This window comes from Oncorhynchus clarkii, chromosome 6, assembly GCF_045791955.1.
Source record: "Oncorhynchus clarkii lewisi isolate Uvic-CL-2024 chromosome 6, UVic_Ocla_1.0, whole genome shotgun sequence".
NCBI lineage: Eukaryota > Metazoa > Chordata > Actinopteri > Salmoniformes > Salmonidae > Oncorhynchus > Oncorhynchus clarkii.
The window spans coordinates 2326878-2352941 of NC_092152.1; the positions used below are offsets into that span (position 1 = coordinate 2326878).

Below are 26064 nucleotides of genomic sequence, written 5' to 3' on the forward strand. Positions count from 1 at the left end.
CCTATTCATGTGCAGTATGCTTAAAGGTAAATTGATCAGGTAAGTTAAAGGTATTTAGTATATTAATACAAGATATATATGCGCTACACTCTACTATACTGTATATTATATTGCATTGTGTAGCTCAAAACAGCTTAGACTCGTGTTTTTTTTTAAATAGCAAAAGAAAACATTGTTCTTGAAACTTTCCCTACAGATTTATTTATCAAATCAAATCAAATCAAATTTTATGTATCTTTCTCTTTGAATTAAAAATAATAATAATTGCACGCCGTTTATTGTATATGAGGCAATGCATCCCAGTGCATTCAGTCTCTGCCAATGTGGCAAAACGAACAATTATTTTCTCTAATTATTAAAAAAAAAGGAGAAAAAATAAGGACCTGTAGCTTTAAGAAAGAGGTGTGTTGTACAGGGATGACGCAGGAATAATAATGAAAAGATGCTTCGAAATCCCTCCCCCCCCCTCAGCCAGCGTGTGTGGTAGCTGTCTGGGCAGTTACCATATTTAAACAAGAGGAATGACCAGAGAAACAGGAGAATTAGTTAGCAAAACAGAGGGGATACTTCCATCAGTTGAGGAGGTTGCAGGAGACTCTCTGTGCAGGAGCATACACTTCATACATTTAGAATTTTTATTTCATTCATTCAAAGAAAAAGGTGACTTAATTTAGATTATTTATTTTGGAAGACTCCACATTGGTATTTGCCTATTTACCTGTGTACTCGGAAGTCTGCGGTTCCAGGGACGCAGTTGACTTGGAGAGCGAGATAAACATTTATTCATGATTATAGACAAAGCATAACTTTTAAAGTTGCATCATGCCATGTTACATTTCAGTGTGTTTGTACATTTGGCTGGGGTTGTTACCTGGCCGGACAAGTGCAACAGTGATTGAGGACATCGAAGTATTGGTGATGTTGCCAAAAAATAACTCTTATATGTTCTCAATAGCAAGAGTGGCCCCGGCAATAGAGTATGCAAAGCAGAGGTTGAAAATCGGAGGCGGTGTGTATTCCGGATTTAACTTTAATTTGCGCTATGAGGATTCTAACTGTGGCAATGATGCGCTCTTCTCCCTGGTGGACCGCTCCTGCGAGAAGAAGCCGGACTTGGTTCTCGGTCCGGTGTGTGAATACGCCGCGGCGCCGGTGGTAAGGATGGCATCTCACTGGAACATCCCGGTAATATCGACAGGTGCTCTGGCCAGCGGTTTTAGTGACAAGGAGAAAGAATACTCTCACCTGACCCGAATCTCCCCGTCTTACCTGAAAATGGCAGAAACATTCTCGGCGATGTTCCGTCACTTCAACTGGAAAGACGCGCTGCTGATCTTCGATGACGACAAAGAGGAGAGAAATTGTTACTTCACTCTGGAAGGGGTGCACCTCAAACTCATGGAGGAATATCAGACCGTACACATAGCGATCAACACTAAAGAAGAGGGCCTGAACGCAGATGACATCATCAACTACATCTACGAGAGTGAAGGTAGGCTACTGTACTGAGAAAAGTCTCTACACTGTCCCATTGTATAGCGTAAATGGCAGAAATGTTCAACTGGAGCCCCATCTACACACGCTGCCACTCATTATACTTATTGCACTTAAAATGTTCGCGTTCGTAAGTAAATAAGTATTCAACCCCTTTGTTATGGTAAGCCTAAATACGTTCAGGAGTAAAAATATGCTTAACAAGTTGCCTAATAAGTTGCATGGACTCACTCCGTGTACAATAATAGTGTTTAACCTGACTTTTGAATGACTACCTCATCTCTGTACCACACACATTCAATTATCTGTAAGGTCAGTCAGCCGAGCAGGGAATTTCAAACACAGATTCAACCACAAAGACCAGGGAGGTTTTCCAATGCCTCACAAAGAAGGGCACCTATTGGTAGATGGGTAAAAATTGAGAAAAAAACAGACATTGAATACCCCTTTGAGCATTGTGAAGTTATTAATGACACTTTGGATGGTGTATCAATACTCCCAGTCACTACAAAGATACATGTGTCCTTTCGGTGTCCTTCAGTCCTTCAACTCAGTTGCCGGAGAGGAAGAAAACCACTCAGGGATTTGACCATTGGGCCAATGATGACTTTAAAACTGTTACAGAGTTTAATGGCTGTGATAGAAAACTGAGGATGGATCAACAACATTGTAGTTACTCCACAATACTAACCTAATTGACAGAGTGAAAAGAAGGAAACCTGTACAGAATAGAAATATTCCAAAACATGCATCCTGTTTGCAATAAGGCACTAAAGTATTACCGGGAAAAAATGTGGCAAAGAAATTAACTTTATGTTCTGAACACAAAGTGTTATACTTGGGGCAAATCCAACACAACACATCACTGAGTACCACTCTTCATATCTTCAAGCACGGCGGTGGCTGCGTCATGTTATGGGTATGCTTGTCATTGGGAATAACAAGGGAGTATTTTAGGATAAAAATAAACGGAATTGAGCTAAGATGGGAAAAATCAGAGAGTAAAACCTGGTTCAGTCTGCTTTCCAACAGACACTGGGAGACTAATTCACCTTTTAGCAGGACAATAACCTAAAACACAAGACCAAATATACAATGGAGTTGCTTACAGAGATGACATTGAACGTTCCCGAGTGGTCTAGTTACAGTTTTGACTTAAATTGGAGTGAAAATTTATGGCAAGACTTGAAAATGGTTGTCTAGCAATGATCAACTTCCAACTTGACAGAGCTCGATGAATTTTGAAAAGAATAATGTCAGAATATTGTACAATCCAGGTGTGCAAAGCTCTTAGAGACTTACCCAGAAAGACTCACAGCTGTAATCACTCTTAGAGACTTACCCAGAAAGCCTCACAGCTGTAATCACTCTTAGAGACTTACCCAGAAAGACTCACAGCTGTAATCACTCTTAGAGACTTACCCAGAAAGACTCACAGCTGTAATCACTCTTAGAGACTTACCCAGAAAGACTCACAGCTGTAATCACTCTTAGAGACTTACCCAGAAAGCCTCACAGCTGTAATCGCAGCCAAAGGTGATTCTACAAAGTATTGACTAAGGGGTGTGAATCATTTTGTAAATTAGATTTTTCTGTATGTAATTTTCAATAGATTTACTACAAATCTAAAAACATATTTTGACTTTGTGAGAGGAAAAATATGGGTGAATTAAGGATGTAATATAATAAAATAATAGAACAAAATGTGTAATATGTCAATGGGTATGAAGACTTTCTGAAGCCACTGAATGGCTTTTCTGCTGCCCAATGTCCAATATGGGAGGAAGTTATTCAGAATATGGGCGGAAATATGCCAAATATTTACAGCTATGTGAAGAATACATTATCTCCAACATGTTAAATCTAGTATAAATTAAAGTGTTTGTGGAATTTACTTCTTGCTTACTTCAATAGCACATAATGCTGTAGGCTGCTGGGCCAACTGCACTGGGCCAACTGCACTGGGCCGACTGCACTGGGCCGACTGCTATGTATAATAGGCTGCTGGGCCTACTGTACTATTTACAATAGGCTACTGGGCCAACTGCACTGGGCCGACTGCACTGGGCTGACTGCCATGTATAATAGGCTGCTGGGCCTACTGCACTATTTACAATAGGCTACTGGGCCAACTGCTCTGGGCCGACTGCACTGGGCCGACTGCTATGTATAATAGGCTGCTGGGCCTACTGCACTATTTACAATAGGCTACTGGGCCAACAGTACTGGGCCTACTCAAACCCATGATGGGTCCATTCTTGCTACTATTGAATTACTACATGATTTAGCTTCCACTGTACTGTGTGGAGAGTGGCCTTTGTCTCAGGACACTGTTGCTGTGATATGAGGAGAGAGTGATCTCCCTCCCCCTCTGTGTGTTGTCACAGAGGGGTGAAATGGGTCTTCCCTCCTTTTCAGATGGCTGTTCCTCCCTCCCTCCTGCTCTGTATGTTGTCACAGAGGGGTGAGATGGGTTTCCCCTCCTTTTCAGATGGCTGTTCCTCCCTCCCTCCCCCTCTGTGTGTTGTCACAGAGGGGTGAGATGGGTTTCCCCTCCTTTTCAGATGGCTGTTCCTCCCTCCCTCCCTCCCTCCCTCCTGCTCTGTATGTTGTCACAGAGGGGTGAGATGGGTTTTCCCTCCTTTTCAGATGGCTGTTCCTCCCTCCCTCCCTCCCTCCCTCCTGCTCTGTATGTTGTCACAGAGGGGTGAGATGGGTTTTCCCTCCTTTTCAGTTGGCTGTTCCTCCCTCCCTCCCTTTATAGCTGGAACACTTCATGCCCCTAACTAATGCCCACACACACATGCACACATGCATACATACATGTGCATACATGCAGTTATTGTCTGAAGTTTACATAATCGTTAAAGAATCTAATCTTAATGGAGTCATTAAAACTAATTTTTCAACCACTTCACAAATTTCTATAGTTTTGGCAAGTTGGTTAGGACATCTTCTGTGTGCATGACACAAGTAATTTTTCCAACAATTGTTTTCAGACAGATTATTTCACTTATCATTCACTGTATCACAATTCCAGTGGGTCAGAAGTTTACATACACTAAGTTGACTGTGCCTTTAAACAGCTTTGAAAATTCCAGAAAATTATGTCATGGCTTTTAAAAGCTTCTGATAGGCTAATTGACATCATTTGAGTCCATTGGAGGTGTACCTGTGGATTTATTTCAAGGCCTACCTTCAAACTCAGTGCCTCTTTGCTTGACATCATGGGAAAATCAAAAGAAATCGGCCAAGACCTCAGAAAATAAATTGTAGACCTCCACAAGTTTGGTTCATCCCTGGGAGCAATTTCCAAACGCCTGAAGGTACCACGTTCATCTGTACAAACAATAGTACGCAAGTATAAACACCATGGGACCACGCAGCCATCATACCACTCAGGAAGGAGACGCGTTCTGTCTCCTAGAGATGAACGTACTTTGGTGCGAAAAGTGCAAATCAATCCCAGAACAACAGCAAAGGACTTTGTGAAGATGCTGGAGGAAACAGGTACACAAGTATCTATATCCACAGTAAAACGAGGCCTATATCGACATAACCTGAAAGGCCGCTCAGCAAGGAAGAAGCCACTGCTACAAAACCTCCATAAAAACCAGACTACAGTTTGCAAATGCACATGGTGACAAAGATCGTACTTTTCTGAGAAATGTCCTCTGGTCTGATGAAACAAAAACAGAACTGTTTGGCCATAATTACCATCGTTATGTTTGGAGGAAAAAGGGGGAGGCTTGCAAGCCAAAGAACACCATCCCAACCGTGAAGCACGGGGGTGGCAGCATCATGTTGTGGGGGTGCTTTGCTGCAGGAGGGACTGGTGTACTTCACAAAATAGATGGCATCATGAGTATAGGAAATTATGTGGATATATTGAAGCAACATTTCAAGACATCAGTCAGGAAGTTAAAGGCTGGTCGCAAATGGGTTGAGGCAAAATGGCTTAAGGACAACAAATTCAAGGTATTGGAGGGGCCATCACAAGGCCCTGACCTCAATCCTATAGAAAATGTATGGGCAGAACTGAAAGAGTGCGTGCGAGCATGGAGGCCTACAATCCTGACTCAGTTACACCAGCTCTGTCAGGAGGAATGGGCCAAAATTCACTCAACTTATTGTGGGAAGCTTGTGGAAGGCTACCCTTAATGTTTGACCCAAGTGAAACAATTTCAGGCAATGCTACCAATTACTAATTGAGTGTATGTAAACTTCTGACCCACTGGGAATGTGATGAAAGAAATGTAAAGTTGAAATAAATAATTCTCTCTAATATTATTCTGACAATTAAACTTTCCCCTCTCATAACTTAGCCTACTGTTCTGACTTGGTGGTGCACATGTAGCCTATAACCTGTTTTTGAGAAATGTAATCATTGAATATTGTAAGAGCTTTCATTGTCTGCTTATATGCCCTCTTTATTTATCTTACAGGTCTGACTTGGTGTACAGGGAGAACACTGTAAGAATGGCCCATGTTCTGAATTCTGTCGCTCTACGTTTCAAAACTGCTAAACAAACAGTTATATTGACTACGTCCCTCCTAGCTCGCTTATTAATGTCTTAGTCTAAATTACTGATTGTCTCTTATCCGCTTGTCGTCCCCTTATGCCATAGTTTGTCCATCCGCCAATATCAGCCATGTTTTTTTTTAAAGAAAGTAAATGAGGCTGAGTTAACTGTTGGCTGCCAGACTAGGCTCTGCTGATAGCCAGGTGTAGCAGTGGTAAGGTGTTGGGACTGCTGTTGGGACTCTGCTGTTGGGACAGCTTTATGTAGGCCCTAACAGTTTGTGGGCACCGTTTGTCACCGTTATAGTGCAATTAATGTATTATTTAGTGTTGTGTAGTGGCTTTGTTGGCATGCAGCTACATCATTTTTTTGCACCACCAAGATTTACATACTGGAATTGCCACTGAAGCTGACAGTCTGCACTTTAACCTCCTAGTCATTGTATAATCTCAAATCCAAAGTGCTGGAGTACTGAGCCAAAACAACAAAACGTGTCACTGTCCCAATACTGTTGGAGCTATACACACAAATATTCTATTTCTCCACTGCCAATCACATTATGCTGTGGTGAAACTCTCCCCCATCACTCTTTGCCAAAGACAACACCTGCCCTCCTGTGCCCCCTGCCCGCCTGCCTGCCCCACTCTCTCCCAATGGCAGCTCCCCTCAGCTCCGTCAGTGGCTGTGCCCACTGTTTCCTTTGGAACAGCCCAGGTGTCAACATATCTGCCTGCTGTCAAAACGATCCATTGTCTCTCTGCTGCAGAGCTCTGGGAGATGGCCAGCCATTCCACCCTCCTCTGTTCTGAAAAATAATCACTATTCAGTCAGATCTCATTTCATTGGCACTGGGCAGAGGGATGGGCAGAAGGGTGGAGAGCTGGGTAGATGGGTGGATAACTGGATGGTTGGACGGACGGACGGTTCTATGTTGTCTTATCAGGGCTGTCCCCGACAAAAAATAAAAATCTTGTTCTAATAATCTATGTGTTTTAATCAAATATACCGTTCAACAGTTTGGGGTCACTTAGAAATGTCCTTGTTTTTGAAAGAAAAACACTTTTTTTTGTCCATTTAAAATAACATAAAATTGATCAGAAATACAGTGTAGACATTGTTAATGTTGTAAATTACTATTGTAGCTGAAAACGGCTGATTTAAAAAATATCTACATAGGTGTACAGAGGCCCATTTATCAGCAACCATCACTCCTGTGTTCCAATGACACATTGTGTTAGCTAATCCAAGTCTATCATTTTAAAAGGCTAATTGATCACTAGAAAACCCTTTTGCAATTATGTTAGTACAGCTGAAAACTGTTGTACTGATTTTAAAGAAGCAATAAAACTAGCCTTCTTTAGACTAGTTGAGTATCTGGAGCATCAGCATTTGTGGATTTGATTACAGGCTCAAAATGGCCACAAACAAAGACCTTTCTTCTGAAACTCGTCAGTCTATTCTTCTTCTGAGAAATGAAGGCTATTCCATGCAAGAAATTGCCAAGAAACAGAAGATCTCGTACAACGCTGTGTACTACTCCCTTCACCACAGAACAGCACAAACTGGCTCTAACTAGAATAGAAGAGGAGTGGGAGGCCCCGGTGCATAACTAAGCAAGAGGACAAGTACATTTGAATGTCTTTGCCTTTATGACAGCATTGCACATTCTTGACATTCTCACAACCAGCTTCATTAGGTAGTCACCTGGAATGCATTTCAATTAACAAGTGTGCCTTCTTAAGTTAACTTGTAGAATTTCTTATTTTTGTATGAGCCAATCAGTTATGTTGTGACAAGGTAGGGGTGGTATACAGAAGATAGCTCAAATAAGCAAAGAGAAATGACAGTCCATTACTTTAAGACATGAAGGTCAGTCAATACGGAGAACTTTGAAAGTTTCTTCAAGTGCAGTCTCAAAAACCACCAAGCACTATGTTGAAACTGGCTCTCATGAGGACAGCCACAGGAAAGGAAGACCCAGAGTTACCTCTGCTGCAGAGGATAAGTTCATTAGAGTTACCAGCCTCAGAAATTGCAGCCCAAATAGAGTTCAAGTAACAGACACATCTCAACATCACCTGTTCCGAGGAGACTGCGTGAATCAGGCCTTCATGGTCGAATTTCTGTAAAGAAACCACTACTAAAGGACACCAATAAGAAGAGACTTGCTTGGGCCAAGAAACACGAGCAATGGACATTAGACCGGTGGAAATCTGTCCTTTGATCTGCTGGTGACACTGTCAGTGTTTTATTTAGAATTCAAGGCACACTTAACCAGCATGACTACCACAGCATTCTGCAGTTCTGTCCTTTGGTCTGATGAGTCCATATTTAAGATTTTTAGTTCCAACCGCCGTGTCTTTGTGAGACATTGTGTGGGTGATTGGATGATCTCTGCATGTGTATTTCCCACCGTGAAGCATGGAAGAGGAGGTATGATGGTGTGGGGGTGCTTTGCTGGTGATACTGTCTGTGATTTATTTAGAATTCAAGGCACACTTAACCAGCATGGCTACCACAGCATTCAGCAGAGATACACCATCCCATCTGGTTTGGGCTTAGTAGGACTATCATTTATTTTTCAACAGGACAATGACCCAACACACCCCCAGGCTGTGTAAGGGCCATTCGACCAAGAAGAAGAGAGACGGAGTGCTGCATCAGATGACCTGGCCTCCCCAATCACCCGACCTCAACCCAATTGAGATGGTTTGGGATGAGTTGGACCGCAGATTGAAGGAAAAGCAGCCAACAAGTGCTCAGCATATGTGGGAACTCCTTCAAGACTGTAGGAAAAGCATTCCAGGTGAAGCTGGTTGAGATAATGGTGTGTTCTAAGCTGTCATCAAGGCAAAGGCTATTTGAAGAGTCTCAAATGTAACATATTTGGATTTGTTTAACACTTATTTTTGGTTACTTCATGATTCCAGATGCACAGTAGCATCACCTTAAATCCTGTAGCCTGATGACTTGGAATTCAAATCAAATTGTATTGGTCACATACACATGGTTAGCAGATGTTATTGGTCACATACACATGGTTAGCAGATGTTATTGGTCACATACACATGGTTAGCAGATGTTATTGGTCACATACACATGGTTAGCAGATGTTAATGTGAGGGTAGCGAAATGCTTGTGCTTCTAGTTCCAACGGTGCAGTAATATCTATCAGGTAATCTAACAATTCCCCAACAACTACTTTATACACACAAATCTAAAGGGGTGAATGAGAATATGTACATTTAAGTATATGGATGAGCGATGGCCGAGCGGCATCGGCAAGGTGCAGTAGATGGTATAAAATACAGTATATACATGTGTTATGAGTAATGAAAGATTTGTAAACATTATTCATGTGGCATTATTTAAAGTGCCATTTGTTTAAAGTGCCATTTGTTTAAAGGGGCATTATTTAAAGTGGCATTATTTAATGTGGCATTATTTAAAGTGGCATTATTCATGTGGCATTATTTAAAGTGCCATTTGTTTAAAGTTCTCAGGTTTTTGCAGTACGTCGTTTTAGGGCGATTTGGCCTAAAAACATATCTTGATTTTTTTTTTTAATGATGGCTGATTCACAGTATACTGTATCTCGATGAAACATATATGTTTTTTAAATAAACTAATTAAATTATCAGTGGGTCTTATTTTTATTTTTTATTTCACCTTTATTTTACTAGGCAAGTCAGTTAAGAACAAATTCTTATTTTCAATGAAGGCCTAGGAACAGTGGGTTAACTGCCTGTTCAGGGGCAGAACGACAGATTTGTACCTTGTCAGCTCGGGGAACACTCTAACCACTAGGCTACCCTGCCGCCCCTCCACTCTAACCACTAGGCTACCCTGCCGCCCCTCCACTCTAACCACTAGGCTACCCTGCCGCCCCTCCACTCTAACCACTAGGCTACCCTGCCGCCCCTCCACTCTAACCACTAGGCTACCCTGCCGCCCCTCCACTCTAACCACTAGGCTACCCTGCCGCCCCTCCACTCTAACCACTAGGCTACCCTGCCGCCCCTCCACTCTAACCACTAGGCTACCCTGCCGCCCCTCCACTCTAACCACTAGGCTACCCTGCCGCCCCTCCACTCTAACCAATAGGCTACCCTGCCGCCCCTCCACTCTAACCACTAGGCTACCCTGCCGCCCCTCCACTCTAACCACTAGGCTACCCTGCCGCCCCTCCACTCTAACCACTAGGCTACCCTGCCGCCCCTCCACTCTAACCACTAGGCTACCCTGCCGCCCCTCCACTCTAACCACTAGGCTACCCTGCCGCCCCTCCACTCTAACCACTAGGCTACCCTGCCGCCCCTCCACTCTAACCACTAGGCTACCCTGCCGCCCCTCCACTCTAACCACTAGGCCACCCTGCCGCCCCGATGGTTGTGGAAGGCTTATATTCAGCCTCACTATAATAGCACAAGCCCTGAATTCATTAGATTATTGCTGACTGTTTGAAATGCAGTGTATTCCTTATATAATAATTAAAACCACCCTCAGTCTCTGGAACATTAAAACCACCCTCAGTCTCTGGAACGTTAAAACCACCCTCAGTGTCTGGAATATTAAAACTACCCTCGGTCTCTGGAACGTTAAAACCACCCCAGTCTCAGTCTTAGGAAGATGTAAAACCACCCTCAGTCTTAGGAAGGTGTTAAACCACCCTCAGTTTCTGAAAAGTTAAAATCACCCTCGGTCTCTGGAAGGTGTAAAACCACTCTCGGTCTCTGGAAGATGTAAAGCTTTGCTGTTTATTCTATGAGTTTTATTTGTCCAGTTAAAGTCTCTTTTGACCAAGTATGCTTTTTTAAACATGTCTTCGGTGGGGTAATTAGTACTACTGAAAATAAATACAAAGCTTTGACCGCCATGCCATTCTAAAGAGGTTTATTCTACCTGGAAAATGTATGGGCATCAACATAATAAGCTAAATCACTGAACTCCTCTACTCCACTCTCTCCTCCACTCCTTCTCTCATCCACTCCTCCACTCCTCCTCCTCACTCCACTCTCTCCTCCACTCCTCCTCCTCACTCCACTCTCTCCTCCACTCCTTCTCTCCTCCTCACTCCACTCTCTCCTCCACTCCTCCTCCTCACTCCACTCTCTCCTCCACTCTTTCCTCCACTCCTTCTCTCCTCCTCCTCACACCACTCTCTCATCCACTCCTTCTCTCCTCCACTCCTTCTCTCCTCCACTCTTTCTCTCCACTCCACTCTCTCATCCACTTCTTCTCTCCTCCTCCTCACACCACTCTCTCATCCACTCCTTCTCTCCTCCACTCCTTCCCTCCTCCACTCTCTCATCCACTCCTTCTCTCCTCCTCCTCACTCCACTCTCTCCTGCACTCCTCCTCCTCACTCCACTCTCTCCTGCACTCCTCCTCCTCACTCCACTCTCTCCTCCACTCCTTCTCTCCTCACTCCACTCTCTCATCCACTCCTTCTCGCCTCCTCCTCACTCCACTCGCTCCTCCACTCCTTCTCTCCTCCACTCCACTCTCTCATCCACTCCTTCTCTCCTCCTCCTCGCTCCTCCACTCCTTCTCTCCTCCTCCTCACTCCACTCTCTCCTCCACTCTACTCTTTCATCCACTCATTCTCTCCTCCACTCCACTCTCTCCTCCACTCCTTCTCTCCTCCTCCTCACTCCACTCTCTCCTCCACTCCACTCTTTCATCCACTCCTTCTCTCCTCCTCCCCACTCCTTCTCTCCTCCACTCCACTCTCTCATCCACTCCTTCTCTCCTCCTCCTCACTCCACTCTCTCATCCACTCCTTCTCTCCTCCTCCTCACTCCACTCTCTCCTCCACTCCTCCTCCTCACTCCACTCTCTCCTCCACTCCTCCACTCCTCCTCCTCACTCCACTCTCTCATCCACTCCTTCTCTCCTCCTCCTCCATCCACTCTCTCCTCCACTCCTCCACTTCTCTTCCTCACTCCACTCTCTCCTCCACTCCTTTTCTCCTCCTCACTCCACTCTCTTCTCACTCCACTCTCTCATCCACTCCTTCTCTCCTCCTCCTCACTCCACTCTCTCATCCACTCCTTCTCTCCTCCTCCTCACTCCACTCTCTCCTCCACTCCTTCTCTCCTCCTATACTTGTTCTCTCCTCTTCTTTCTGCCTCTGCCCACAGCAGCATTCTCAGCATCTCAGTAGTAACAGTCAGGCAGTCAGGCAGTCAGGCAGACAGGCAGTCAGGCAGGCAGTCAGGCAGTCAGGCAGTCAGGCAGCGTTACAGATTTGCACAACGTCGTTCCCCTATTTGCATAATGCACTCACACAACACCATGTTTATAATGAGCCAAGGAGACACATAAAACGTCCTGTGAGCCACGATAAGTAGAGCCCGTGTGTAGCGCCCCTTCTCTGCATTCCTGAGCTCAGTGCTCCCTAGGCAGGCAGGCAGGCACAGACAGACAGACAGATAGACAGGGAGATGCAGACAGACAGATAGACAGGGAGATGCAGACAGACAGGGAGATAGACATACAGGCAGACAGACAGGGAGACAGACAGACATAGGCAGGGAGGCAAACAGGCAGACACAGGAAGACACCGACGCACAGTCGCAGGGAGACACATAGACAGACAGACGCAGGGAGACACATGGAGACAGACAGATGGAGACAGACAGTCGCAGGGAGACACATGGAGACAGACAGACGCAGGGAGACAGACAGACGCAGGGAGACACAGAGCTGGTATTGTTGTCTCTGTCCCAGTAATGCTGTCAGCAGGACTGAGGTGAAGTGTGTCCCCTCTCTGGACCCCCCCTGACCAGCCGGGCGCTACAGTGACAGGGGAATGTTTCAGCAGACTCTGGTTGTGTTCCAAATGGCCCCCCGATTCCTTATTTAGTGCACTACTTTGACCCCTATCCTTTTATATAGAGCCCTATGGGCCCTGGTCAAAGTAGTGCACTATATAGGGGATTGGATGCCATTTGATGCTCAACCCTGTTAACCACGGCTGGTCAATGCTGGGACACTCCCCGAGTTATTTCCAAACCTTTTCCAAATGCCCCCTTGGCCTCTCCTCGTTGTTTGTTTGTGTGCCTGTTTTGTTGGGTTGTATTTTTAACCTCGCTCCATAGTAACCAGACAGGTTTTCTGTTGATGTTTGGGTCAGGACTAGGGCTGCCGAGCCCCTCTCTGACTGTCCCCTACTGTATCTTACTTATGTACTGTAACTAGTGCACAGGTTTTCTGTTTGTTGGAGCTGGGACTACCTTCTCTACTGTACGCTGCAATGAGCTGTTGCCTAACCTGGCGTATATTTCAACTAGGTACAGTATCACAAATTGAATTTCAGAATCAGCCGTTTCAATTCACTTTCGGAATCAGCTGTTTTCCATTCACTTCGGAATCAGCTGTTTTCAATTCACTTCGGAATCAGCCGTTTTCAATTCACTTCGGAATCAGCCGTTTTCAATTCACTTCGGAATCAGCCGTTTTCAATTCACTTCGGAATCAGCCATTTTCAATTCACCTCGGAATCAGCTGTTTTTACAGTGGAGATGACCACCTCACCCATAGATATTTAACTTGACACGTTGTTACCCTGTGAACTATGTTGTATCCAGGTATCCCCTGGCTGTGATGTGTAGTGTTGCCATTGACAGATCTGGGACCAGCCTAAGGACAGTTATCCCCTGGCTGTGATGTGTAGTGTTGCCATTAACAGATCTGGGACCAGCCTAAGGACAGGTATCCCCTTGCTGTGAAGTGTAGTGTTGCCATTAACAGATCTGGGACCAGCCTAAGAACAGTTATCCCCTGGCTGTGATGTGTAGTGTTGCCATTAACAGATCTGGGACCAGCCTAAGGACAGTTATCCCCTGGCTGTGATGTGTAGTGTTGCCATTAATGGAATCTTAGTACTTGTAGGGACAATACCTGACATGATGACTCCTTGCTGTCCCCAGTCCACCTGGCTGTGCTGCTGCTCCAGTTTCAACTGTTCTGCCTTATTATTATTCGACCATGCTGGTCATTTATGAACATTTGAACATCTTGGCCATGTTCTGTTATAATCTCCACCCGGCACAGCCAGAAGAGGACTGGCCATCCCACATATGCTCTCTCTAATTCTCTCTTTCTCTCTCTCGGAGGACCTGAGCCATAGGACCATGCCCCAGGAATACCTGACATGATGACTCCTTGCTGTCCCCAGTCCACCTGACTGTGCTGCTGCTCCAGTTTCAACTGTTCTGCCTTATTATTATTCGACCATGCTGGTCATTTATGAACATTTGAACATCTTGGCCATGTTCTGTTATAATCTCCACCCGGCACAGCCAGAAGAGGACTGGCCATCCCACATATGCTCTCTCTAATTCTCTCTTTCTTTCTCTCTCTCGGAGGACCTGAGCCATAGGACCATGCCCCAGGAATACCTGACATGTTGACTCCTTGCTGTCCCCAGTCCACCTGACTGTGCTGCTGCTCCAGTTTCAACTATTCTGCCTTATTATTATTCGACCATGCTGGTCATTTATGAACATTTGAACATCTTGACCATGTTTTGTTATAATCTCCACCCGGCACAGCCAGAAGAGGACTGGCCACCCCACATAGCCTGGTTCCTCTCTAGGTTTCTTCCTAGGTTTTGGCCTTTCTAGGGAGTTTTTCCTAGCCACCGTGCTTCTACACCTGCATTGCTTGCTGTTTGGGGTTTTAGGCTGGGTTTATGTACAGCACTTTGAGATATCAGCTGATGTACGAAGGGCTATATAAATAAATTTGATTTGATTTGAATTGGTTGAAGCTACTGTGGGGCTACTTAGCCTGCGGTACTTGGTATGTCTCCAGGGAAGACTTGACTTCTTTTTCCTCGTGATCGTCACCTAGAAGTAGGTAGGTCGACTATGTAGTTACATTTACATGATCAGCACATAATACTATTGCAACTGTGCGGGAGGCTCATGCCTCTAGCTGTGACATCGGTTTCTCTTCATCACCTCATTGTCCCGCTTGCTCAGCTTCTGATTGATTTTATTTGTTGTTGTCTGTGCCCAATAATGTTTGTACCCTGTTTTGTGCTGCTACCATGTTTTGTTGCTACCATGTTGATGTTATGTTGTGTTCCTACCATGCTGTGTTGGCATGTGTTGCTGCCTTGATATGTTGTTGTCTAGGTCTCTCTTTATGTAGTGTTGTGTTGTCTCTCTTGTCGTGATGTGTGTTTTGTCCTATTTTCTTATTTAATTTATTATTATTTTTAATTCCAGTTTATTTTTATTTTTAATTTAACATTTTGTTAGGCTGTCATTCTTAATAAGAATTTGTTCTTAACTGACTTGCTTAGTTAAATAAAAGGTTAAATTAATAAAACAAAACATACACACACAGAACAGGCACATTAATTAATTAATTAATTAATTTAATTAATTAATTAATTAATTAATTGAGGAATACGGGCTCATTATAATAGCTGGAATGGAATAAATGGAACGGGTATCAAACACATCGTTTCGATACCATTCCAGTCTCTCCATTCCAGCTATTATAATGAGCCGTCCTCCCGTCACCAGCCTCCCGTGACACATGGCACATACATGGAAATAAGTTAGTTCCACCTGTTGAAATGAGGAGGCATAAGCAGAAAAGAGCCCCATACCTACTGAGAAATATGGTGGTGTAACGTTTGATGTAATGGGGTCAAAGGCATCATGAACTCTACCTGGACATTTGTCTTAGCCATGTCTGAATCCTGGCTTAGGAAAACCACCAAAAACCCTGAAATCTCCATTGCTAAATATAACGTTTTCCGCCAAGATAGAACTGCCAAAGGGGGTGGTGTTGTAATTTACTGCAAAGATCGAAAGTAATACAGAACTCTACCCAAACAATTTGAGCAAACAAGTCTCTCACTGTTGCCGCTTGCTATAGACCTCCCTCTGCCCCAAGCTGTGCCCTCGATACTATATGTGAACTGATTTCCCCCCATCTAACTTCTGAGCTCGTGCTACTAGGTGACCTAAACTGGGACATGCTTAACACCCCGGCCATCCTACAAACTAAGCTTGATGCCCTCAATCTCACACAAATTATCAATGAACCTACCAGGTACAACCCCAAATCAGTAAACACGGGCACCCTCATAGATGTCATCCTAACTAATTCACCCTCCAAATACACCTCTGCTGTTTTCAATCCAGATCTCAGCGATCACTGCCTCATTGCTTGTATCCGTAATGGGTCTGCGACCAAACGACCACCCCTCATCAATGTCAAACGCTCCCTGAAACACTTCTGCGAGCAGGCCTTTCTAATCGACCTGGCCAGGGTATCCTGGAATGACATTGACCTCATCCTGTCGGTAGATGATGCCTGGCTATTCTTTAAAAGTGCCTTCCTCACCATCTTAAATAAGCATGCCCATCTCAAAAAATGTAGAACTAGGAATAGGTATAGTCCTTGGTTTACGCCAGGCCTGTCTACCCTTGACCAGCACAAAAACATCCTGTGGCGTTCTGCATTAGCATCGAATAGCCCCCGTGATATGCAACTTTTCAGGGAAGTTAGGAACAAATATACACAGGCAGTTAGAAAAGCTAAGGCAAGCTTTTTCAAACAGAAATTTGCATCCTGTAGTACTAACTCAAAAAAGTTCTAAAGTCCATGGAGAATAAGAGCACCTCCTCCCAGCTGCCCACTGCTCTGAGGCTAGGAAACATTGTCACCACCGATAAATCCGCTATAATTGAGAATTTTAATAAGCATTTCTCTACGGCTGGCCATGCTTTCCACATCGCTACCCCTACCCCGTTCAACTGCCCGGCACCCTCCACAGCAACCCGCCAAAGCCCCCACCATTTCTCCTTTACCCAAATCCAGATAGCCGATGTTCTGAAAGAGCTGCAAAATCTGGACCCCTACAAATCAGCCGGGCTAGACAATCTGGACCCTCTCTTTCTAAAATTATCTGCCAAAATTGTTGAAACCCCTATTACTAGCCTGTTCAACCTCTCTTTTGTATCGTCTGAGATTCCCAAAGATTGGAAAGCTGCCGCGGTCATCCCCCTCTTCAAAGGGGGTGACACTCTAGACCCAAACTGCTACAGACCTATATCTATCCTACCCTGTCTTTCTAAGGTCTTCGAAAGCCAAGTTAACAAACAGATTACTGACCATTTCGAATCCCACCATACCTTCTCCGCTATGCAATCTGGTTTCAGAGCTGGTCATGGGTGCACCTCATCCACGCTCAAGGTTCTAAACGACATCATAACCGCCATCGATGTGTGACATTGCTGTGCAGCCTCATTCATCGACCTGGCCAAGGCTTTCGACTCTGTCAATCACAACATTCTTATTGGCAGACTCGACAGCCTTGGTTTCTCAAATGACTGCCTCTCCTAGTTTACCAACTACTTCTCTGATAGAGTTCAGTGTGTCAAATTGGAGGGCCTGTTGTCTGGACCTCTGACAGTCTCTATGGGTGTGCCACAGGGTTCAATTCTCGGGCCAACTCTTTTCTCTCTATATATCAATGATGTTGCTCTTGCTGCTGGTGATTCTCTGATCCACCTCGAAGCAGACGACACCATTCTGTATACTTCTGGCCCCTTCTTGGACACTGTGTTAACTAACCTCCAGACGAGCTTCAATGCCATACAACTCTCCTTCCGTGGCCTCCAACTGCTCTTAAGCACAAGTAAAACTAAATGCATGAACTAAATGAATACGTGGACAAATACAAATACCTGGGTGTCTGGTTAGACTGTAAACTCTCCTTCCAGACTCACATTAAGCATCTCCAATCCAAAATTAAATCTAGAATCGGCTTCCTATATCGCAACAAAGCATCCTTCACTCATGCTGCCAAACATACCCTCGTAAAACTTCCCATCCTACCGATCCTCGACTTCGGTGATGTCATCTATAAAATAGCCTCCAACACTATACTCAACAAACTGGATGCAGTCTATCACAGTGCCATCCGTTTTGTCACCAAAGCCCCATACACTACCCACCATTGCGACCTGTACGCTCTCGTTGGTTGGCCCTCGCTTCATACTTGTCGCCAAACCCACTGGCTACAGGTTATCTACAAGTCTCTGCTAGGTAAAGCCCCACCTTATCTCAGCTCACTGGTCACCATAGCAGCACCCACTCGTAGCACGCGCTCCAGCAGGTATATCTCACTGGTCACCCCCAAAGCCAATTCCTCCTTTGGTCGTCTTTCCTTCCAGTTCTCTGCTGCCCATGACTGGAACGAATTGCAAAAATCTCTGAAGCTGGAGATTCACATCTCCCTCACTAGCTTTAAGCACCAGCTGTCAGAGCAGCTCACAGATCACTGCACCTGTAAACAGCCCATCTATCTACCTACCTCATCCCCATAGTGCACTTCTTTTGATCAGAGCCCTATGGGAGTATATTGCCATTTGGGATGTAACCTAAGACTGCATCAGACCAGACATGTAGGGCAGGAGGGTTTGAATTTAAATCGCACCAGGATCATTCAAAGATGCTTTGTCTTTTAAGACCAGACAAATGAGGATGGGGTGGTGTATTAAACCTGTAGCGAGAATACAGGCATCCTTTCCATTACAGCTTCAAGAAAAGGAATTTGTCAATTGTACTGTGAACATTGTTTTCTGAAACAGTCTCCTACACTATATCTTGTATGTACTTCTCGTCTTGTTGAAGCTGGGTTGAGTTGTAACACTGTTTCCTCCATGTCTTCTCGTCTTGTTGTTGTTGCTGGGTTGAGTTGTAACACTGTTTCCTCCATGTCTTCTTGTCTTGTTGTTGTTGCTGGGTTGAGTTGTAACACTGTTTCCTCCATGTCTTCTCGTCTTGTTGTTGCTGGGTTGAGTTGTAACACTGTTTCCTCCATGTCTTCTCATCTTGTTGTTGCTGGGTTGAGTTTTAACACTGTTTCCTCCATGTCTTGTTGTTGTTGCTGGGTTGAGTTGCAACACTGTTTCCTCCATGTCTTCTCGTCTTGTTGTTGCTGGGTTGAGTTGTAACACTGTTTCCTCCATGTCTTCTCGTCTTGTTGTTGTTGCTGGGTTGAGTTGTAACACTGTTTCCTCCATGTCGTTTCCTTGCAGTTGTTATCATGTGTGCGGGAGCAGACGTTGTCCGAGACATCATGCTAGCGGTTCACAGAAGGAGGCTCACCAACGGCAGCTACATCTTCTTCAACATCGAACTCTTCAACTCCTCGTCCTACGGTAAAAATACACATCAGCACAACGTTCCCAGCCCTAAATATATACTCTGTTGTTCCCAACATATATACTCTGTTGTTCCCAACATATATACTCTGTTGTTCCCAGCCCTACATATATACTCTGTTGTTCCCAACATATATACTCTGTTGTTCCCAGCCCTACATATATACTCTGTTGTTCCCTTTATATATACTCTGTTGTTCCCTACATATATACTCTGTTGTTCCCAGCCCTACATATATACTCTGTTGTTCCCAGCCCTACATATATACTCTGTTGTTCCCAGCCCTACATATATACTCTGTTGTTCCCAGCCCTACATATATACAACCATGTTGTAATGCTTGGCCATGTTGTAATGCTTGTAAAGACCTTCCCACTATGCACATCTCCATGCCGAGGGCTGCACTACATAGTTATAGACAGAAACTTTTCAACATGTCAAAAATGTCACCTCTTTTTCATCTCTCCCTGTTTGGTTTCCTAGGCAACGGCTCGTGGAAGCGAGGGGATAGGTACGACAGTGAGGCGCGACAGGCGTACTCTGCCCTCAACACGGTCACGCTGCTCCGGACGGTCAAACCAGAGTTTGACAACTTCTCCCTGGAGGTCAAGAGATCAATTCAGAAGGCTGGACTACCGGACTGTGACGACTGTGACAATGTACGTACTTCTGGCATCCTAAACTCTAAACCAACTGTTAACTGTGAAGACTGTGATCATGTTTATACAGTACCAGTCAAAAGTTTGGATACACCTACTCATTCAAGGGTTTTTCTTTGTTTTTACTATTTTCTACATTGTAGAATAATAGTGAAGACCTCAAAACTATGATATAACACATATGGAATTATGTAGTAACCAAAAAAGTGTTAAACAAATCAAAATATATTTTAGATTTTGGATTCTTCAAAGTAGCCACCCTTTGCCTTGATGACAGCTTTGCACACTCTTGGCATTCTCTCAACCAGCTTCCCCTGGAATGCTTTTCCAACAGTCTTGAAGGAGTTCCCACATATGCTGAGCAATTGTTGGCTGCTTTTCCTTCACTCGGCGGTCTGACTCATCCAAAACCATCTCAACTGGGTTTTCGGTCGGGTGATTGTGGAGGCCAGGTCATCTGATGCAGCATTTCATCACTCTCCTTCTTGGTAAAATAACCCTTATACAGCCTGGAGGTGTGTTGGGTCATTGTCCTGTGGAAAAACAAATGATAGTCCCACTAAGCACAAACCAGATGGGATGGCGTATCGCTGCGGAATGCTGTGGTAGCCATGCTGGTTAAGTGTGCCTTGAATTCTAAATAAATCAGACAGTGTCACCAGCAAAGCACCCCCACACCATCACACTTCTTTCTCCATGCTTTATGGTGGGAAATACAAATTCGGAGATCATCCGTTCACCTACACAGCGTCTCACAAAGACACGACGGTTGGAATCAAACATCTCAAATTTGGACTCATCAGACCAAAGGACAGATTTCCACCAGTCTAAATGTCCATTGCTCGTGTTTCTTGGCCCAAGCAAGAGTCTTCTTCTTATTGGTGTCCTTTAGTAGTGGTTTCTTTGCAGCAATTCAACCATGAAGGCCTGATTCACACAGTCTCCTCTGAACAGTTGATGTTGAGATGTGTCAGTTTCTTGAACTCTGAAGCATTTATTTGGACTGAAATTTCTGAGGCTGGTTACTCTGAACTTATCCTCTAGAGCAGAGGTAACTCTGGGTCTTCCTTTCCTGTAGCGGTCCTCATGAGAGACAGTTTCATCATAGCTCTTGTTTTTTTTGCGACTGCACTTGAAGGAACTTTCAAAGTCCTTGAAATTGTCTTAAAGTAATGATGGACTGTAGTTTTTCTTTGCTTAATTGAGCTGTTCTTGCCATAATATGGACTAGGGCTATCTTCTGTATGCCAACCCTACCTTGCCACAACACAACTGTGCGTGTGTGTACTACATGTCTGTGCTATGCTAGACCCAGCGGCTGGGAAACCTCTCCAGTTAGTCTGTAGTTGAGTCAAGGTAAACAACATAACGGACTGGGCCTAGAAACGGACTGGGCCTAGAAACGGACTGGGCCTAGAAACGGACTGGGCCATACGCTCTTAGAAAAAGGATTCCAAAATGGTTCTTCATCCCAGAGAGGATGAGGGGGGACGATACGGGGGAGAGGATAGGGTCATATTTTACCAGTACCACCCCCTACTCCCCATATATTTTAGGATTCCCTATACTGAAATATAAACATAACACACCAAACTCTCTGGCCTGGTTGGACCAGTTGTTAGCTAGTTAGCTGGTGCCCCAAGCTGAGGTAATGTGAAGTTCTTTCACTATGGCAGAGAGGATCAGGGGGATGTCTGGGAGGGAGAAAGGAGGCGTTATTCATGGGGGAACTCAGCACCGCTAATTCCTAGGCTGCTCGTCAGATATATGTAAATTAGACACGCCAGCCACAACCATCACAAGAGACTTCATTGTCAACAAGCCGTTCAGCTAGGGCTCGGCAGGAGGAGGGAAAGAGGGAGAGAGGGAGAGAAAGATTTCTTTTCACATGGCCGTGGGTTGAGACAGGGATGCAGCTTAAGCCCCACCTTCTTTAACATGCAGTTGAAGTCGGAAGTTTAGATACACTTAGGTTGCAGTCATTAAAACTCGTTTTTCAACCACTCCACAAATTTCTTGTTAACAAAATATAGTTTTGGCAAGTCGGTTAGATCATCTACTTTGTGCATGACACAAGCAATTTTTCCAACAATTGTTTACAGACAGATTATTTTACTTATAATTTACTGTATCACGATTCCAGTGGGTCAGAAGTTTGCATACACTAAGTTGACTGTGCCTTTAAAAAGCTTGGAAAATTCCAGAAAATTATGTCATGGCTTTAGAAGCTTCTGATCGGCTAATTGACATCATTTGAGTCAATTGGAGGTGTCCCTGTGGATGCATTTCAAGGTCTACCTTCAGACTCAGTGCCTCTTTGCTTGACATCATGGGAAAATCAAAAGAAATCAGCCAAGACCTCAGAAAATAAATGGTAAACCTCCACAAGTCTGGTTCATCTTTGGGAGCAATTTCCAAATGCCTGAAGGTACCACGTTCATCTGTACAAACAATAGTATGCAAGTATAAGCACCATGGGACCACGCAGCCATCATACCGCTCAGGAAGGAGACGGGTTCTGTCTCCTAGAAATGAACATACTTTGGTGTGAAAAGTGCAAATCAATCCCAGAACAACAGCAAAGGACCTTGTGAAGATGCTGGAGGAAACTGGTACAAATGTATCTACATCCACAGTAAAACGAGTCCAATGTCGTCATAACCTGAAAGGCCGCTCAGCAAGGAAGAAGCCACTGCTCCACAACTGCCATGAAAAGCCAGACTACGGTTTGCAACTGCACATGGGGACAAAGATCGTACTTTTTTGAGAAATGTCCTCTGGTCTGAAAAATAGAACTGTTTGACCTTAACGGCCATTGTTATGTTTGGAGGAAAAAGGGGGAGGCTTGCAAGCCGAAGAACACCATCCCAACCGTGAAGCACGGGGGTGGCAGCGTCATGTTGTGGGGGTGCTTTGCTGCAGGAGGGACTGGTGCACTTCACAAAATAGATGGCATCATGAGGCTGGAAAATTACGTGTATATATTGAAGGAACATCTCAAGACATCAGTCTAAAGCTTGGTCGCAAATGGGTCTTCCAAATTAACAATGACCCCAAGCATACTTCCAAAGTTGTGGCAAAATGGCTTAAGGACCACAAAGTCAAGGTATTGGAGTGGCCATGGCAAAGCCCTGACCTCAATCCCATAGAACATTTGTGGGCAGAACTGAAAAAGCGTGTGTGAGCAAGGAGGCCTACAAACCTAATTCAGTTACTCCAGCTCTGTCAGGAGGAATGGGCCAAAATTCACCCAACTTATTGTGAGAAGCTTGTGGAAGGCTACCTGAAACGTTTGACCAAGTTAAACAATTTTAAAGGCAATGCTACCAAATACTAATTGAGTGTCTGTAAACTTCTGACCCACTGGGAATGTGATGAAAGAAATAAAAGCTGAAAGAAATAATTCTCTACTATTATTCTGACATTTCACATTCTTAAAATAAAGTGGTGATCCTAACTGACCCAAGACAGGGAATTTTTACTTGGATTAAATGTCAGGATTTGTGAAAAAAATAGTTTAAATTTATTTGGCTAAGGTGTATGTAAACTTCCGACTTCAACTGTATATATCAACAAATTGGAGAGGGCACTAGAACAGTCTGCAGCACCTGGCCTGATCCTGGGGCTCTGGTCACAAACAGACCCGACAGAGCACAGGGACAGCAACACAATTAGACCCAACCAATTCATGAGAAAACAAAAATATAATTACTTGACACATTGGAAAGAATTCGCAAAAAAACAGAGTAAACTAGAATGCTATTTGTCCCTAAACCGAGAGTACACAGTGGCAGAATACTTGACCACTGTGACTGACCCAAACTAAAGGAAAGCTTTGACTACGTGCAGACTCAGTGAGCATAGCCTTGCTATTGAGAAAGGTTGCCGTAGGCAGACATGGCTCTCGAGAAGACCGGCTATGTGCACAGTGCTCACAAAATGAGGTGGAAACAGAGCTGCACTTCCTAACCTCCTGCCAAATGTATGACCATATTAGAGAAACATATTTCCCTCAGCTTACACAGACACACAAGAATTTGAAAACAAAATCAATTTTGATAAACTCACATATATATTGGCTGAAATATCAGTGTACCATCACAGCAGCAAGATGTGTGACCTGTTACCACAAAAATAGGGCAACCAGTTGAAGAACAAATACCATTGTAAATACAAACTGTTTATTTATTTTCCCTTTTGTACTTTAACTATTTCCACATCGTTACAACATTTTATATAGACAAATATACTTGCTTTGGCAATGTAAACATATGTTTCCAATGCCAAAACATCCCCTTGTGGAGAGAGAGAGCGGAGAGAGAGCGGAGAGAGCGGAGAGAGAGAGAGAGAGCGAAGAGAGAGAGAGAGAGAGAGCGGAGAGAGAGAGAGAGCGGAGAGAGAAGAGCGAGAGCAGAGAGAATTTAAGTGGATGACCATAACTCCAATATTTCTATCCAATCACAACCAGTAGGTGGGTGTGTTGCGTTAAAGCTCTGTTTTTACTTTCACTAACGTGACACACAGTACGTTGGTAAAAGGACCAGGCATGAATCATTTGATTTGTGTCAGGAATCAAAACAAGAACAGACCCTGAACGTCCAGAACAGACTGATGCTTTTCAACAGCTCCAAACACATTCAGCCCTGACCAACAGCTCCAAACACATTCAGCCCTGACCAACTGCTCCAAACACATTCAGCCCTGACCAACTGCTCCAAACAAATTCAGCCCTGACCAACTGCTCCAAACACATTCAGCCCTGACCAACAGCTCCAAACAAATTCAGCCCTGACCAACTGCTCCAAACACATTCAGCCCTGACCAACGGCTCCAACACACATTCAGCCCTGACCAACGGCTCTGAATGTTACTTCTCCATGTTTTGTTGAGTTGTTCTGAGAGCTCAAGTAAAAGGTTTACAAGAGGGCATTCTCCCTGACCTTGTCGTGCAAGAAGCACTTAAAGCAAATCCTGTTCTATTCCCTGGATCCATCAAATAATATTTTAGAAAGATCACCCTATCTGCTGTGGAGCAAGCGGTAATTTACTAGCTTTACCGGATTCCTCAGTAATCTTGGCAATTAACAGAAAATCTATCTTAACTTTGGTAATTTTCGTGCAAATTTTTTTTTTTTAAGTATTCCTATATATTTAGGATTTTTTTTTAAAATATCTGAGTCCATATTGTTTTTATTACATATTGAGTTTCTAGTAGATAGACCATTCTGTTTAAGTGGAAGAAGTCTAATTAATGAAAAAAAGCATTTAATGAACGATGGCATTATTTTCAATTACCTCTACAACTCTTATGGGTCTTCACTTTTTTCACAACTGCCACCAGTTTGGCGCCAAAACTACATACTGACATAGTAATAGGATGTGTAACTACATACTGACATAGTAAAATGATGTGTAACTACATACTGACATAGTAAAATGATGTGTAACTACATACTGACATAGTAAAATGATGTGTAACTACACACTGACACAGTAATAGGATGTGTAACTGCATACTGACAGTAAAAGGATGTGTAACTACATACTGACACAGTAATAGGATGTGTAACTACATACTGACATAGTAATAGGATGTGTAACTACATACTGACACAGTAATAGGATGTGTAACTAAATACTGACATAGTAAAATGATGTGTAACTACATACTGACACAGTAATAGGATGTGTAACTACATACTGACACAGTAATAGGATGTGTAACTACATACTGACACAGTAATAGGATGTGTAACTACATACTGACATAGTAAAATGATGTGTAACTACATACTGACACAGTAATAGGATGTGTAACTACATACTGACATAGTAAAATGATGTGTAACTACATACTGACAGTAAAAGGATGTGTAACTACATACTGACATAGTAATAGGATGTGTAACTACATACTGACACAGTAATAGGATGTGTAACTACATACTGACATAGTAAAATGATGTGTAACTACATACTGACACAGTAATAGGATGTGTAACTACATACTGACATAGTAAAATGATGTGTAACTACATACTGACACAGTAATAGGATGTGTAACTACATACTGACACAGTAATAGGATGTGTAACTACATACTGACACAGTAATAGGATGTGTAACTACATACTGACACAGTAATAGGATGTGTAACTACATACTGACACAGTAATAGGATGTGTCAT

The 26064-nt window shown here is 43.8% G+C and overlaps 1 protein-coding gene across 1 annotated transcript in view; it reads left to right on the forward strand.

Moving 5' to 3' along the window:
- Positions 1-535: 535 nt before the first annotated feature.
- LOC139411862 (atrial natriuretic peptide receptor 3-like) overlaps positions 536-26064 on the forward strand; it is a 45896-nt gene continuing 20367 nt past the window's right edge. The window contains exons 1-3 of the mRNA XM_071158608.1: positions 536-1492; positions 19091-19213; positions 19701-19876. Coding sequence (XP_071014709.1) covers positions 823-1492; positions 19091-19213; positions 19701-19876 — 969 coding nt within the window. The 5' untranslated portion in view covers positions 536-822. The remainder of the gene's footprint in view (positions 1493-19090; positions 19214-19700; positions 19877-26064) is intronic.